Raw genomic sequence first — 17,585 nt, 5'->3', positions numbered from 1 at the left:
CTTTGCTGTCTCTGCCTCTGGAAGCCTTCCCTTCTCCTTCCCACACTCTGGGTCCCTCCTTTGTTTTCCCATAACATCCTGAGAGCCCCCCAAATAGTGCTCTGACCATGGTTCATGCTGTCTTTCTCCTCACACAAGATTATAAACTTCTCAAGCCACATTTATCTTGTTTCCCAGCAACTTAATACATCTTTGAATATAGTCTAGTCCCAAAGACATGCGTAAGTGTGTCCTTATTGAATGAGATTATATTCAAATGAAGAAGAGCATAGAACAGAAATGGATTATTTCCCTCAGCCATTTCAACCTTCCTCCTTTTCTCAGCAGTTACCTCCATCAACAGTTTGGTGCACATCCTGCCTGTTCTTTTTCTGTGCATTTACAAAGATAGATACACATACTTTTGTACACAGATAATATTATATTTTATGTATTCTTATGCACCCTCTTCTTTTTCTCTGTAATATGTCCTGACGTTCCTTCCATGTCAGTATTTGCAAATATACCTTCTTCTTTAAAAATGCTACATCAGATTCCTGAAGAAGGGGTTTCAGTCATTGTTGACTGAAGATCAGACAAGACAGACTAACCCTTGCCAGACTTAATGAATGAATGAATTCTTTTCATAAGGCAATGGGACAAAATTTCTGAACTTCAAGGGATAGGAATCAGGCCAAAAGCTTCTCTACAAAAGTCTTTTTCATTTCCTACTTAAGATAACATGAGCTTATAATCAAATATTAGCTGCCTTGGGTTCAGTACTCTGATGATGAAGGGTTTTTTTTCCTTCTTCTTTTTTTAAAAAATAAAGTCCTAGCTGTTAGGATGCCGCTCCTTTGAGGAGAGCAGACAAAGAGCTTTGTGGACATAACCTATTGTAACTATTTACAGGGGACAAAAGGACCTGACACCTCTTCCTATAATCTGGATGGGTGACAGCAAAGACTAGCTGGTCTTTTCTCAGCTGACACACTGAGATGCATGCCTCCTCTATGCTGTGTTTAGAAAACAGTACAAAGTAATTCGACCTGAATAATTTATTCAAACAGCAAGATAAGAATGTTTTGCAGAACACTGTGCTTCCTTCTCTTGTATTTTGTAAAAAGTATCTTTTGTGAGGAAAGGGCTCAGGCCATGTCTACCATGATTTAGGAATACCCATGATACTTCAGACATATTGCCAAGCTCACTGTTTTCTAGGTGGGGGAAGAATTTTTACATGGGAAAAAAAAAATCCAAAGATCTCGGGTTATAAGGGAGAAACTGCCAGTGTCTCCAGAGTTGAATGGATGTATCATTTTATTTCGCCGATCCCTTCTGGGTGTTCATTTCAATTGCTTCTATTACTTTATTATTCCAAAGTAATAAAAATTTACATCCAAGTTGTACACTTTGTAGGTCAAGGGGTGTATGTAATCTTGATGTGGATCGATTTCCTTCTAATATAGCTTCTGGTTACACACCCACCATCAGGGTAAGACAGTGCCCCCTTGAGGACATGCTTGACAATACCTGATATTTTCCATCTTGAACATTTTTGCAGTGCTCAATTGAAACTTTAAAATTTTTTTTGCCAATCTGATGGGTAAAATTGACCTCTCCTTGTTTTAATTCATGCATCCCTGACTACTAGTTGGGTAAGTTGGGCATCTTTCGTATCTAATATCCACATGTACTCTGTCAAATGTCTTTTCATATCCTTTGCCCCAGTTTTTACATTTATTGTGTTCATTGATCTCTTGCATGTATATGTTTTGGTAGGTACTCTCCTTACACTCTGGGTCCTAATCCTTGGTGGTTTTGTTCTAAACATCATCTCAAAGTTTGTAGCCTATCTTTTCACTTTTGTACGTTATCTTAAACATTCTTTTAACTTTTCATTTTGAAAAAACCTGAGACTTATTTTTTAAATGTTGCAAAAACAGCACAAAGAATTTCTGAACACCTTTCATCCATGTCCCCCAAATGTTAATCTCTTACATGATCAAAACCCAGGCATTTTATTTAAATTTCATCCGTTGTCCACCGATGCCCTTTTACTATATCAGGAACCGGTCCAGGATTCCATGTTGCCTTTGGTTGTCACATCTAATTGTTTTTAATGTGGTACAGTTTTTCAGCCTTTCTTTGATCTTAAACACAGCTTTTATTATCTTAACTGTTTTATACAGTCCAGACCAATTATTTTGTAGAATTTGCCTCTATTCAGGTTTGTCTGGTGTTCCCTCATGATCAAATTCAGGCTATGAATTTTTGGCAGAAAATTTGACTGTTCTCCATCCATTATATTTATGTTATCCTATAATTCATGAAAGTTTTATATTTCAAAGTAGTCAAATTATGCAGTCTTTTTCTTTATTGTGATTTTTGTGTCTTGTTTATAAGACTTTTTGTCTTATATGACATTTATCATATCTCAAGCTCATAAAGAAATTCTATATTTTCTTCCTAAGATTTTAATGCTTTGCCTTTTACTCTAGGTTTTTAATCCATTCAGTTTAAGTACATGATGATGTAAAATAGGGATATCATTTTAACTTTCCCCTTAGGGATTGCTGATGTTACTGGTCATTTGACCTTCCTCTGTGAATTGTGTCTTATTCTTCATCCTCTTTCCTGTTAGGTATTTTGTCTTCTGCTTATGGGTTTGCTGGAATTCTCTATATTTTGCCTTTTATATTTGGACAGATATTCCCGCAGTTTCCCCCCAACCTGATTCTTACAGGGACCTCCCGGCTTTTTGCTAAGGCCATCATTCATGCAGCCATTATTTAGCGGGTGGGGTGCCCTGCTGCGGCCCCGCTGGGCACTGTCATGGTGCCAGAATTCAAATAAATCGCGGGTGAATCGGGGGTCCCAGTTCTGGCCCTGGGGAGGCCACATGCTCACAGTCAAGAACTGGTTTTGGGAATAGTTGGGGTTTTCCTTGGCACCCTGTGGCCCTTTAGTGACCCCTGCCGCGTGTTGTCTCCCCACACCCCAGGCTGTCCCCAGGCCTGTATGACCTTGGCCGCACTGTCCTCTGCCTCGACTTCATGATCTTCACGCTGAGGCTGCTGCATCTCTTCACAGTCAACAAACAGCTGGGGCCCAAGATCGTCATCGTGAACAAGATGGTGAGGGTGGGATGGGGCTGGTGTGGGCGTGGCCAGAGAGGAAAGGGGGCGGGGCCAGGGAAGTGTTGGGAACTTGCAGGTGCACAGTCAGGGTGGAGGCGGGGCTTCAGAGGCAAAGGCGGGGCCAGAGTAAGGGAGGGCGGAGCCAGGCTTGATCTCATCTTCCTCTTCTGCAGATGAAGGATGTGTTCTTCTTCCTCTTCTTCCTCTGCGTGTGGCTCGTTGCCTACGGGGTTGCTACGGAGGGGCTCCTCAGGCCCCGTGACCGTAGCCTCCCGGGCATCCTGCGCCGCGTCTTCTATCGGCCCTACCTGCAGATCTTTGGGCAGATCCCCCAGGAGGACATGGACGGTAAACAGGGATGAGAGAGCCTGAATGCCCCCCTGAGAGGGATTAGTGCGCCCCTTCCCCCGTCTCTGGGTCTCCGACCCCTCCTCTGTCTCTTTGGGTCCCTGCCCTCCTCCTTCTGGGATTCCGTCTCCCTCTGGCTGGGTCTCTTTCCCACACCCCTCTGCATTTCTGTCTTCCTTCCTTCGAGAGACAGAGACGTCTCTCGGGCCACATCTCTGAGTGTCTCCATCCACAGTGGCCCTCATGGATCACGGCAACTGTTCGTCGGAGCAGGGCTTATGGGGGCTCCCCCCAGGGCGCCAGGCAGGCACCTGCGTCTCGCTTTATGCTAACTGGCTGGTGGTGCTTCTCCTTGTCATCTTCCTGCTTGTGGCCAACATCCTGCTGCTCAATTTGCTCATCGCAATGTTCAGGTGAGTCCCCACTGTCCTCTGGTCTGACCTTCCCCACATGACCCTTCACCCTGACATGACCCTTGACCCCAGCTTGACCCTTGATTCCAGTCTAAGCAATTCTATTTTTAGCCCTTGAACTCTGATTTAAATTTAGGCTGGCTTGTCCCCAAACTCAGCCAGAGTCTGCTGTGGACCTGGACTTTGGACTCTGATCCTCTCTCTGAGCCCAGGCTGAAGATTAATTTTTTTTTAAAGTGTGGCAAATATATATATATAACATAAAAACTACCATTTTTGCCGTTTTAAGTGTATAGTTCCGAGGCACTAACTGCATTTATGCTATATAGCCATCACCACTATTTCCAAAACATTTTCATCACACCAAACAGAAAGTATGTACTCATTGGAAGCAATAACTCCCCATTTTCCCCTTCTGCCCAGAGTCCCTGGTAACCTCTAAGCTGCTTTCTGTCTCTGTGAATCTGCCTATTGTAGATGACTCATACAGGTGAAATCATACAATATTTGTCCTTTTGTGTCTAGCTTATTTTACTTAGCATAATGTTTTCATTATTCCTTTTTATGGCTGAATTATACTCCATATTCCAGATATTGTATTGATATAAGACATTCTGTTGATCCATTCATCTGTTGATGGAAACTTGGGTTGTTTCCATCTTTTGGCTATTGTGAATAATGCCGCAGTGAACGTTGGTGTTCACGAAGCTGTTGGAGTCTCAGTTTTTATTTCTTTGGGGTATATTTCTAGAATAGAATGCTGGATCCTATGGTAATTCTATGTTTAGCTTTGTAAGGAAGCACCATACTGTTTTCTCCAGCAGCTGCACCATTTTACAGTTCTATTCGCAGTATATGAGGGTTCCAATTTCTCCACATCCTTGCTAACAGTTGTTACATTTCTTATTAAAAGGTTAGTGGGCATGCACTGGTTATTTCATTGTAGATTTGACGTGCATTTTCCTAAGGACTAATGATGTTGAGCATCTTTCCATGTGCTTATCGTCCATTTGTACATTTTTGGAGAAATGTCTATTCAAATCCTTTGTCCATTTAGAAAACTGGGTGGTTTGTCTTTTGTTGTTGAATAGTAGCGGTTCTTTATATATTCTGGATATTAAAGTCCTATCACATATATAATTTGCAAATATTTTCTCCCATTCTGTTGGTTGTCTTTCCCTTTTCTTGTTAATATCCTTTGATGCACAAAAGTTTTAAATTTTGATGAAGTTCAATTTATCTACTTTTTTCTTCTGTTGCTTGTACTTTTGGTGTCATTTCTAGGGATCTATTGCCAAACTCAAGGTCATGAAGATTTACTCCTATGTTTTATGACTTTAGCTCTTATAGTCAGGTCATTGGTTCATTGACTTAATTTTTATATATTGGTGTGTGGCAGGGGTCCAACTTCATTCTTCTTGCATGTGGAAATCCAGTTGTTTCAGGCCTATTTCTTGAAGAGACTGTTTTTCCCCCCAGTGAATGGACTTGGAATCCTTGTTAAACATCACTTGGCCATTGTATTGTCTCACAGTTTAGAAGTCCCAAATCAAGGTATGGACAGAATTGGTTCCTTCTGCGGACTGTGAGGGAGAATTTGTTCCACGCTTATCTCTTAGCTTCTGGTGGATTGCTGGCAATCTTTGGCTGATAGACGCATCTTTGTAATCTCTGCCTTCATTTTCACATGATGTTCTCTCTGTGTGCATATCTGTGTCAAAATGTCCCATTTTTATCAAGACATCAGTATAGTGGGTTAGGGATCAACCCTAATGACCTAATTTCAACTTGATTACCTTTGTAAAGACCCTATTTCCAAAGAAAGTCACATTCTAAGGTACTAGGGGTCAGGATTTTAACACACACACACATATATATATTTTGGCGAGGGGCACAGTTCAAGCCATAACACTTGTAGATGTATGGATTTTTTTTTTTTTTTTTTTGGCTTCTAAATTTTATTCCATTGGTCAATCTGTCTTTATGCCAGTACTATACTGTTTTGATTTTGTAGCAAATTTTGAAATTGGGAAATGTGCGTCTTCCAACTTTGTCCTTTTTCAAGATTATTTTGGCTCTCCAGGGCATCTTGAAATTCCATATGAATCTGAGATTTGGATTTCCCATTTCTGTGAAAAAGGCTGTTTGAATTTTGATAGGAATTGCATTGAATCTATAGATCACTTTAAGTAGTATTGACATTTTAACAATATTAAGTCTTTGTGCTCATAAACATAGGGTGTCTTTCCATTAATTTAGATGTTCTTTTAAATGTCTTTCAGCATTGTTTTGGTTAAATTTATTCCTAGGTGCTTTATTCCCTTAAGTTTTATTATAAGTGGAATTGTTTTCTTAATTGCCTTTTTGGACTATTCATTGCAGGTGTTATAGAAACACAGTTGATTTTTGTTTGTTGAGCTCATACCCTGCAGCTTTGCTGAATTCATTTATTAGCTTCATTAGCTTTCTTGTGATTCTCCGGGATTTTCTATTTATAGGATGATATTTTCTGTGAATAGAGAGAGTTTTACTTTTTCCTTTCCAATTTGGATGCCTTTTAGTTCTTCTTCTTGTTTAACTGCACTGGCTAGAATTTCCAGTGCAATGAATAGAAGTGGTGAAAGTCAGCATTCTTGTTTTGTTCTTGATCTTTGGGGACAGCTTTCAGTCTTTTTACATTATGATGTTAGCTGTGGGTTTTTCATGAGTACCTTTTATCATGTTGAAGAAGTTTCCTTCTGTTTCTACTTTTCTGAGCTTTTTTAATCATGTAAGGGTGCTGGAGTTTGTCAACTGTCATTTCTATGTCTTTGTGTCAATTGGGATGATCATGTGTTGTTTTTCCTTTGTCCTATTAATGTGGTTTCTTACATTGACTGATTTTTGTATGTTGAAACACCCTTGCATTCCTTGGGTATATCCCACTTAGTCATGATGTATAATCCTTTTAATATGCTGTTGAATTAGGTTTGCTAGTATTTTGTTGAGGATTTTTGCATATATAGTCATAAAGGATATTGGTCTAATTTTCTTCTCTTGTGATATCTTTATCTGGCTTTGATATCATCATGGTAATGCTGGCCTCACAGAATGAGCCAGGAAGTGTTCTCTTCAGTTTTTTGAAAGAATTTGAGAAGGATTGGTGTTAATTATTTTTTAAATGTTTGGTAGAATTTACCAGTCAAGCCATCTGATCCTACGCCTTTTTTGCTGGTGGGACATTTTTGATTAGTGATTCAATCTCTTTACTTGTTATAGGTCTTTTGATATTGTCTATTTTTTCTTGAGGCAGTTTAGTTAATTTTGTGTTCTAATAATTTGTCCATTTCATCTACATTATCTAATTTGTTGGCATACAGTTTTTGATAGCATTTTCTTATAATCCTTTTAATTTCTATTAGGTTGATAGTAATGTCCCCATTTTCATTTCTTTTACTTTCAATGATCCCATTTTATTTATGTATTTATTTTGGGGGAGGTCATTAGGCCTATTTATTTATTACTAGGAGGTTTTTTTTTTTTTTTTTTTTTTTTTAGGATTTATTACTATTTTTTTCCAGAAAAATTTAACAGGCTTATTTATAACTGATATAAAGTTGAACTGCTGAAACCTGTTCACTGAAACATTTTGACTCGCATTAATGCTTTATGTCCCCGCATTTATATTAAAAATTCACATACAAATGAAAATGGAAAAACTGCCAATACCTGATTTCTGTCCCCTATTTTTCCACTTGCAATCATATACTTAGGTACATTTTGACCCCATGGGAAAAAAGTATCTAACGTTCAGAACTACCAATAACAGGAAGAGGAGTTTTTTTTTTTTTTTAAAGGATGAAATGTTTCCCATCATAGTGGATTCTTAAGCACGTTCTCCACGTATGCCGCGTGCTAGCTGGATGTCTTTTGGCATAATTGTTACACGTTTGGCATGGATAGCGCACAGGTTGGTGTCTTCAAAAAGGCCAACCAGATAGGCCTCACTTGCCTCCTGCAAAGCACCAAAAGCTGCACTCTGTAAGCGCAGATCCGTTTTGAAATCCTTTCCCGCACCAGACGCTGGAAGAGAAGTTTGCAAATCAGTTCAGTGGACTTCTGATAACGTCCAAGTTTCACGGAGTGCCACAGTACCAGGCCTGTAAAGATGAGGTTTCTTCACCCCTCCAGTAGAGGGCGCACTCTTGTGAGCGGCTTTTGTAGCCAGTTGCTTCCTCAGTGCTTTACCACCCGTTGATTTGCGGGCGGTCCGCTTTGTACGAACCATGGTATAGAGACCTCCTTACTCACCCCTCTTCTCCTTTGGCTGGAGCTTGGCAAGCTAGAGGTGGTTCGGGCGCTCTGGCGTTGGAGAGCGACGGCGGCGCGGTGGCGGCTGCTGCGAACACTGTTTTTGTTTTTTTTTTTTTAATGGAGGTACTCGGGAGTGAACCCAGGACCTCATACATACTAAGCATGCACTCTACCACTTGAGCTATACCCTCCCCACCTCCAATTTTCCTTTCTGATTCATGTCCAGACTGACTTTTGAACCTGACTCCAACGTCTACCTAATTCATTTCAGCTTTCCCAACTTTACCTCTGACGTCTGACCCTGGGCCCTCCTAACCCAACTACTAATTGCATCCTGTGGTAATCTCTGACTTTATTGATCCTGGTATCTGCTTGCTGACTTGGACTTCCAACAGATATTGCCTGATAGCTAACCTTGATCCTCTCTGTCCCAATGGTTTTTGACCTCCAGTAACTCTTGATCTCCGGGTCTTCACAGCCATACCTTCGGCAAAGTACAAGGCAACAGCGACCTCTACTGGAAGGCGCAGCGCTACAGCCTCATCCGGGAATTTCACTCTCGGCCCGCACTGGCCCCGCCCCTTATTGTCATCTCGCACGTGCACTCCCTCATCCGTCGATTGCGCAGGCGCCGGGCCCGCTTGCCACCTTCCCCAGTCTTCGAGCATTTTCGTGAGAGTTGGGCTTGACCCTAAAGAGAGAAACACAGTGGGCGGGGCCTGGAGAGAAAGGCGAGCACGTAGCGGCTGGAGGAGGACGCCCACGAGCACTAGTGGGCAGGGCTTAGTCTGCCGGGGGCTAGGCGTGGGATGTTAGTGGGAGGCCTAGACTGGCGCGGGGTGGGGTGGGGGGTGGCCTGGGAGATCACAAAAGAGCAGTTTTGCGTGAGAAAGCTGGGTCTGGGACTGCGCGTGGCCCGAGGATGGGGGGCCCTTTGACTGTATCTTGATCCTACTATCCAGGGGTCCACCTCTCGAAGGAAGCAGAGCGGAGGCTGTTGACGTGGGAGTCAGTGCAAAAGGAGAATTTCCTTCTGGCGCGTGCTCGGGAACAGCGGGAGAGCGACTCAGAACGTCTGAAGCGCACATCGCAGAAGTGAGGGCGGGGCCTGGTGGTGGGCGGGGCTTATGGCCACAGGAGAGAATCCCACGACTTAGGTCCTGCAAAGGCGCAGGCTAGAGGCAGAGCCTGAAGGGGCAGGGTCCCCGAACTCTAGTGAGGAAAGGGGAGCCCCAGGGGGCGGGCCTTCCAAGGTGGGCGGGGCCAGTAGGCTGCTGGCGCAGACCTGAAACCCTGGATCTCCAGGGTGGACACAGCACTGAAGCAGCTGAGACAGATCCGCGAGTATGAGCAGCGTCTGAAAGGGCTGGAACAGGAGGTGAGAACCTGGGCCAGGCTGGGTGGGTATGGCTGGGGTGAAGGGCAGTAGGGTTCCGGTCTGGAGCTCTGATATCCCCCCTGCTCTCCAGGTCCAGCACTGTAACCGAGTCCTAGGCTGGGTAGCTGAGGCCTTGAGCCGCTCTGCGTTGCTTCCCCCAGGGGGTCCGCCGCCCCCAACCCCGCCTGGGCCCAAAGGTCAGTGTGTAGGTCTACCTGGGTGTATCTCCAGCCTCTGTCACTGCCTACGTCTCTTTCCCTGCTTTCTAGGTCTCGGTTCCCATATCTCTCTGAGTCTTTTTCACTTTTACTGCCCTCCTTTTGTCCCTGGTTCACTCTCGGTCTCCTTTGGGCTTATCGTACATCTTTCTTTTTCGCTGGTCTCTTATTTTTTCTGTCCTCCTCTCCATGCCCACCACCTGTTCTCCTCTCTTCCTCTAGATTGAGTCCTGCTGGTGGACTTCAATGAAGAGCCGCCATAGGGAGTTTTTCTCCCAGAGTAAGGCCTAGCAGGTCCTTGACCCCTCGCACCTGGCCACCTTGTCCATGAGGTGAACCTGGGCCGCTGTCAGGACCATTGCAGGCCTGGCTTCATTCCAGAACCAGCTCCACTCGGGGAGAATCAGCCTCTGGAGCCCAAGTATTGCCCCTCTGAAGGCTGTACCACAGCCTGCTGGGCTGGAGAAGGCTGCAGGGTCTTTGGGGTACAGGGACCAAAGGGCCCGCTCACAGCTCCCCACACTGGGGAAATAAAGCCATTTGAGAGGAGTAGGGTCTGGATTCGTGATTCTCTGGGAACTGGTGGGTGTCTAGATCCTTTGGGGATGGGGCTGAAACTGAGGGTGTGTTTGGGGTCCTTGGTCTGTTTGCTGCTGTATTTCAGGTATTTCTGGGGCTGTTCCCTCCCCTCAGGCCCACTATTGCTGTCTGACTTGGGCGCAGCACTTCTTGTCTGCACTATTTTGATGGCTCTTACTTCAGTGGGACAAGAACCCCAACCATCTGCACCCCCCACTCATTCCCACTTAGCAGTGGAAAAAGAACTCAGTGATAAAAAGCAAATTATTTCCTGGAGTGGGGGTGGGTGGGCGCTGTGTGCATCTGCTTGGCAATAGGGGAACAGATGATGCAAATTTGAGTAGATAACTGCATATGTGTCTTTAAAAAGTCTAATTAGTGGAAAATTGCAGGCCACGCGCGCACAGAATTGAGGCAAATATGCATCATTATACATGCAGTTTAACTAAACAACCCATAACAAACTAAACTGGTAATGAAAAGGCTGAACTGACAGCAATTATTAGTAAAATAGCAGGAAAGCCACCAACAACCAACACATCCAAAAATGAAAACCAAAACATCCTTTTTCCAAATTGGAGGAATTCCAACTGTCTGCCACTTTGGGTGCAGAGTAGCTTTGAAACGTTGCCAAGTGTTGTGTGGCAACCAGATTTCTCTAGAAGATGCTGAATCAATTCTTCTAACCCAAGGACTAATAATAACAGTAAGGATGATGCTGGCGATGACAAACAACAGCTAACACAGGGTGCTATGTGCCTGGCATTGGGTTAAGTGCTTCACGTGCTAAGCCAATGAATTCTTATGACATTAGTACCTACCTTATATTCTCAACCACATAAGGTAGGTACCAATGTCTCCATTTTGCAAATAAGAAAACTGAAGCACAGATAAGTGACTCACACAAGGTCACACAGCTGGAAAGTGGCCAAATTTGAATAGAAATCTGGGCAATCTGGATCCGGAGCCTTTTTGTATTTAGAAATGTTAAATGCTGCAAAGCTTTAGGAATTCACTCAGTGGGCGCGCTGGCTTATTAAACTGTTGTCTCTCAGCTGCAAATCTGGTCTTCTATATATATCCTCTGCTCTGTGTTACTCTGGCAAGTCACGTGTTTCTGCGGCTGGGTTCCTGTTAGATTCTGCCTAAAGGGGGCACTAGAGGGAGACCAACTGGAGGAGGGAGAAGGGACTTGCTGCTTCCTATCGGTTCCTGAGCGTAGTCACAGAGCAGTGTCTTGTCTGACAGCACCAGTGGGTTGCAGTTTTCAGCTCTTTTAGCACTGCCAGAACAAGTTTGATGGATGCCCTCGGGCACAGCTGCTCCATCCAGGCAGCCCGTTTTTCTAGCGTGGGTTTCAGCTCTGCAGGGACACTTAAGATTTTAGGTTCTGATAACGCGATTCTCTTCCTTTGTCTCTCCAGTCATGGGGTGACAATCGGCTTCATGCGGTTTACTATTTCTCTGCTAACTCGGTGCTTCTGTTTCTTTCCCAGTTTTCTGAGACTCATTTAATTTATCTGAGACTCTTGAATTGATTTATCTCTGCTGAAATATCTGTATAACAGGAAAACTCCAGGTCTGGCAGGTAGAAATCTGACATGTCATCAAAATGGAGAGGTACAACCTCCACTTCATTTCCACACAAAAATCATTTTCAAAACCGGAAGTCCCTTAACTGAAGAGAAGTCTAGGTGCTCTAGAAGAATTACAAAATACTACCATTAGCTTATATTCTAAATCTTTCCTACTTGTATGTTTTCCTACAATGAACCGATTTCACTCCTCTCTTGCAGAGCCCTAGTGCTGGGTCTCCTGACCCCTTTGCATGACAGTTGGTGGCCACAAAGGAAAATTCCCCACTTGTCCTGGTGCTGACATTTGGAAGCCACATAGTTTAACTGGGCCATCCCAAAGGTAGATGATGTTCCCTCTTAGGACTGATGGCAGGTCACCAGCAAGGCCAGTAAGTGATTAGGTATCCATTAACTAAGAGTGAGCAGCATAGCCGTGATCTGCTCGTGTAGGGTCCTCTGGAGGGGCTGCTGAGGGTGTGGGACAGCTTTGGCGTTCACTAGCCTGCGATCCAAAAGAACCCCTAGGATATCTGCTCCAGCCTCAGATGTGGGGAAGGGGGAGTGACCATCAGTAGAATATGTAAGCCACTAAAATTCTAAACAAGCAGGTCATTTGAAAGAGAGATGCATTTTATACAAAAAAGAAAATCCCAGGTAAGAAGCTGCAGGTCGTCAGAGAAAAGGAGGCAGCAGGGTGGAGTGAGGACTCAAGAATGCAGGTGCTTTGGGACTGACGGCTGAGGAACCCATATATTAGAGGGACAAGTGGGGCTAGAGAAGACAGCTGTAAAGGCTGCTCAAAGATGCATCCAAAAACTAGAATGGGTTTGGTAGCTCCTGTAGAGCAAAGACTTAGACGAGCCAAGGGGCTGATATGCACACCTAGATTGAATTGGAGAAAATTGGGTATTGGATGTCTGTTTTTTCTTTCTCTTAGGTAAATACCTAAGATTGGGGTGTCTGGGTTGTATAATAAGTGTGTGTATAACTTTATCTGCAGCTGCTCGACTCAGCTAAGTGGTTGCACCCTTTGCATTTTGCATCTCCACCTGCAGTGTGTGAGGGGATTTCCGTTACTCTGCATCATCACTAGCACTTGCTGTTATCAGTGTTTTAAATTAGCCGTTCTTGTAGGTTTGTAGTGGTGTCGCACTGTGGTTTTAACTTGCATTTCCCTAATGACTAATGATGTTGAGCATCTTCTCATGTGCTTATTGCCATCTGTATCGCTTTTTTGGCAAAATCTCAGTTCAAACCTTTTACTCATTTTAAAAATGGGTTGTTTTCTTACCACCACATTGTAAAATTTAATATATTCTGGATATTCCTTTACCAGATTTGTATTTTGCAAATATTTTTCCCTCAATACGTAGCTTACCTTTTCATTTTCTTAATAGTGTCTTTTGGAAAACAGAATTTGTAAATTAACAATGAAATTTTATCAACCTTTTTTTTATGGTTGATGCTTTTGTTGTCCTGAGAAATCTGATCCAAGGTCACAAAGATTTTCTCCTCAGAGTTTTATAGTTTTAGGCTTTACATTTAAAGCTGCAATCTATTTTGAGTTCATTTTTATACAGAGTAATGTTAGAGCAAGGTTTTTTATTTATTTTGCACATGGGTAGTTTAATTTTCAGCACCATTAGTTGAAAAGACTGTTTTTAGCTCCGTTGAATTATCTTAGCACATTTGTTGAAAATCAGTTGACCAGTCAATTGACCATATATGTGTGGATCTATTTCTGGGCTCTCTGTTCTGTTCAGTACACATATATATGTGTATCTTTTCACCAGTACCATACTGTTTTGATTACTGTAGCTTTATACTAAATCTTGAAATCAGGTAGTGTGAGTCCTCCAACTTTGCTTTCCCTTTTCAAAATTGTTTTAGTTATTTTAATTCCTTTGATTTTGTAATATAAACCTTGGAATCTGATTGTCAGTTTTGCTAAACAACCCATTGAGATTTTCTTTGGGATTTTGTTGAATCTACAGATCAATTCAAGGTGATTGACATCTTAATGAACACTGTATATCTCTTGATTCGGTTAGGTCTTCTTTGACTTCTGTCATGAATATCTGTGGTTTTCAGCATACAGTTCTTGCACATATTTTGTTAGATGTATTCCTATATAGTATGATGGTATATATGATACTGTTTAAATTTTTTAGAATTTCTAATTGCTTATTGCTAGCATGCAGAAATACTGCTTATTTTGTATATTGACCTTGTATTCTGTGACTTTCCTGAACTGACTTTACTAGTTCTAGTATCATTTTTGCAGATTGCTTAGGATTTTTTATGTCATGCTGTTTGTAAATAGAGGCACTTTTATTTCATCCTTTCCAATTTGTATTTTTTTAATTGTGGTAAAATATACATAATATATAACATTTATCATTTTAACCCTTTTTAAGTGTACAATTCAGTGGCATTTAGAACAATCACAATGTTTTTATATATATATATATATATACACACACACATATCTATATACATATATTTATTGAAGTATAGTCAGTTTACATAGAACATTCACAATGTTGCACAATCATTACCACCTTCTAGTTCCAGAAGTTTTCACCACCGCACACAGTAACCTTATACCCATTAAGAACTCACTTCTCATTCTCTCTGCCCCCAGCCCCTGGCAACCAACAATCTGCTCTCTATCTCTATAGATTTGCCTATTCTGGATGTTTCGTATAAGTGGAATAATTAAATATGTGGTCTTTTGTGTCTGACTTCTTTCACTTAGCACAGTGGTTTATCCACGTGGTAGCAGAACTTCATTCCTTTCCATAGCTGAGTAATCCCCATAGTATGAATATATAACTTTTTAAAATCCATTCATCCATTGAAGGTCATTTGGGTTGTTTCTACTTTTTAGCTATTGTGACTGATGCTTCTGTGAATGTTCACATACAAGTTACTGTTTGAACACCTGTCTTCAGTGTTTCAGGTATTTTAACTCAGAGTGTAATTGCTGGTAATTCTACGTTTAACTTTTTGAGGACCTGCCAAACTGATTTTCACAGTGGCTGCACCATTTCACATTCCTGCCAGTGATGTATGAGGTTCCAGATTCTTAAAATCCCCACCAACATTTGTTATTTTCCTTTCTTTGGGGGGAGGTTATAGCTATCCTTGTGGTGGGTATGAAGTGGTATCTCATGGTGAGGTTGGTTTGCATTTCCCTAGTGACTAATGATACTGAACTTCTTCCCATGTGCCTTTTGGCCATCTGTACACCTTTGGAAGGAACAGCTTTTTGGTAATGACCTCCACTGCTTGTGTAGCGTTGCCTACCATCCAATCAGGGTTAGCTAAGGATGGCTGAGTCTCAAATGAAGACAAAAATGAAGGCCCTGATATCCAAGTCATCATCTTGAGGACTGCCTGGGCTTAAACAGACATTCCATAGCTTAGAAAAGACACTGTTGGTCCTGCAGTTTCCAGCTACAAAGGATGTTCAACAAGGATCAGCCTTTGTGGCTCTTGGAGACAGTATATCCCTTGGGTGGAAATTTCACTAAAGCTGATTTTGTGGTTCCTGGCTCAAGCATGTTCTTCAAGCAGGAAAAAAATCACCTGAATTCAACTGACAAGGCTCATTGTGGAGGAAGGGAAGCTGATGTGACCTTGCAGGGTAGGGGCGTTTGGGCCAATTCAATGTGCTGCTGTGGCTTCTGCTATTGAATATATAATTGGTATTGATGTTTTATGTGTTCATACTGTGATTGTCCCATAAGCGTCAGGGGATTCTCCCATCCAGAGACTGTAGCATGTGTGGTCCTCTCCATGGCAGACTATAGAAGCAAGCGAGCATCCCAGGAGAAGGGGAACTCACAGCTCTGATAACTTAATGGCTGTGGGAATACTCAGAAGCCATTTCCCAGTACAACAGCACCACCTGCCTGACGCAGCCCATACATACACCCCTTTGGAGAAAACGCTGCTATTAATTGCTATTCAAGCTCTGTTGAGAGGGACTGCCTTGTGACTCCCTGGTCTGACATCTCCATTTTGGGGTAGGTCAACTTGAACTTGACAACCAGTAAGGTCTGAAATGGTTAGATGAAAATGGTATGTTCAAGAGCACAGCTGGGCTGGTCCTCGGGTCATCTCAGTTTTGCCATGGAGAAGTAGCGGCTTTCCCTTTGGAGGAAACTTTATCCCCTACTCCCCTGCAAAGCTGCTGGCTCGTCAGCGGGGCCCTCGATTTACAGAGGTTCCCATAAGTGACCGGGCCTGGTTCACTGCTGGTTGGGCTGAGTAAAAAGCTGGTGATGCCCACCGGGGTGCAGCAGCCATCCAACCCCAGCTCCAACCTTGGAAGACAGACTGCAGTCAATGGCTAGTTAAGGTGTTGGCTGGGACTTCCTAGTTTCCCTCCTATCCACGTGCGTCTGCTATTATTGATGGTTGGAAGCATCTCCTAGAAAATCAGCTCAAAAAGATTTCTGACTCTACCTTCTTCCCTCCTCCTGGTCCACGCAGCTTGGCCGGACAGTTTGATCACTGCACGGGTGTTCCCAGAGAGGCTCCTTCTCTTCCTGACTGCCTCCTGGATAACAATCTCCTGAGATCTAAGCTGGGGGGAGTTATATAGACCATCTTGAAAATTTAGGATTTGCTCCCTCTGACCATTCTGGGGTCACCTTTCTTTCTGTGGGACAGCTTGGTGGCAACACCTTCTGCATGGCCTCCTGGCCCAAAATGGGCCCATGAGGGGGTTGAAACTAAATTCTGGTTTAGTCACTGGCATTTTCTTGCAGGCCTGACTTGGCCCTAGATCAGGTGTTGGCAAACTACTAGTGGTGCAGGATAAATCTTGCCTGTGAGCTAAGAATGGTTTTTACATTCTAAGAGTCATAAAAACCAAATAACAAAGAGAGTACAGTCGCCTTCTTTGTACCCACATGTTCCACATCCATGGATTCAACCAAATGTGGACTGAAAATATATTTTTTTTAATTTCAGAAAGTTCCAAAAAGCAAAGCTTGAATTTGCCACACTGGTTACTATTTATATAGCATTTACATCGTATTTACAACTGTCTACATAGCATTTACATCATGTTAGGTATTAAGAGGTATCTAGAGGTGATGTAAAGTACACGGGAGGAAGTGTGTAGGTCACATGTGGATGGTACGCCACTTTATATGAGGGACTTGAGCATCTGAAGATTGAGGTATCTGTGGAGGTCCTGGAACCAGTCCTGAGGGACAACTGTATGCCATAGAGACCATGTCCTGAAAGCCCAAAATATTTGTTATCTGGCCCTTTACAGGAAAAGTTTGCAGGCTCCTGTCTTAGCTGCAACTGCTTGCCAATGCTCCCTGTGTGGCTTCCCCCCGCTGGTGTCCCAGTTGTCCAAACCTCCACTGCAGGACCGGCCTAGCAGAGACACCCCTTCCACGCAGCCCGTGGCCGGGGGGCCTGAGGCTTCCGCCCCACGTTCACCAAGGCCACCAATCTCCCCATACGCTGGGCCTCCTTGCATGTGCTCATTGCCCCCTCCAAGCTCGTGGGGCACCTCAGACTGGGGAACATAGGTCACATGCCCACACCTTAGCCACAAAGGTCAAGAAGTGTTTAATCTGGTGGGGAAATGGAAAATGAAAGGATTCCAGACTAGGTGCCAGAAGACCTCAGTT

General features: G+C 43.1%; 1 protein-coding gene and 1 pseudogene across 11 annotated transcripts in view; one reads left to right on the top strand and one right to left on the bottom strand.

Annotated features, from left to right (window-relative positions):
- TRPM4 (transient receptor potential cation channel subfamily M member 4) overlaps window positions 1-17,585 on the top strand; it is a 51,192-nt gene that overhangs the window by 26,857 nt on the left and 6,750 nt on the right. For 7 of the 11 annotated variants that reach the window (XM_032485566.1, XM_032485564.1, XM_032485565.1 and 4 more), the window contains 7 exons: window positions 2,984-3,116; window positions 3,293-3,467; window positions 3,703-3,880; window positions 8,652-8,845; window positions 9,136-9,268; window positions 9,479-9,551; window positions 9,643-9,748. In XM_032485566.1, coding sequence (XP_032341457.1) covers window positions 2,984-3,116; window positions 3,293-3,467; window positions 3,703-3,880; window positions 8,652-8,845; window positions 9,136-9,268; window positions 9,479-9,551; window positions 9,643-9,748 — 992 coding nt within the window. Of the gene's footprint in view, window positions 1-2,983; window positions 3,117-3,292; window positions 3,468-3,702; window positions 3,881-8,651; window positions 8,905-9,135; window positions 9,269-9,478; window positions 9,552-9,642; window positions 9,755-9,991; window positions 10,319-17,585 lie in introns of those variants that run through there. The other 4 variants (XM_032485559.1, XM_032485562.1, XR_004322259.1 and 1 more) reach the window with 4 other exon arrangements.
- On the bottom strand, window positions 7,599-8,213 carry LOC102509854 (annotated as a pseudogene).

This window comes from Camelus ferus, chromosome 9 (assembly GCF_009834535.1).
Source record: "Camelus ferus isolate YT-003-E chromosome 9, BCGSAC_Cfer_1.0, whole genome shotgun sequence".
Classification (NCBI taxonomy): Eukaryota; Metazoa; Chordata; class Mammalia; order Artiodactyla; family Camelidae; genus Camelus; species Camelus ferus.
Note: the sequence above shows the minus strand (reverse complement) of the source record. Positions and strands in the feature narration are given on the sequence as shown.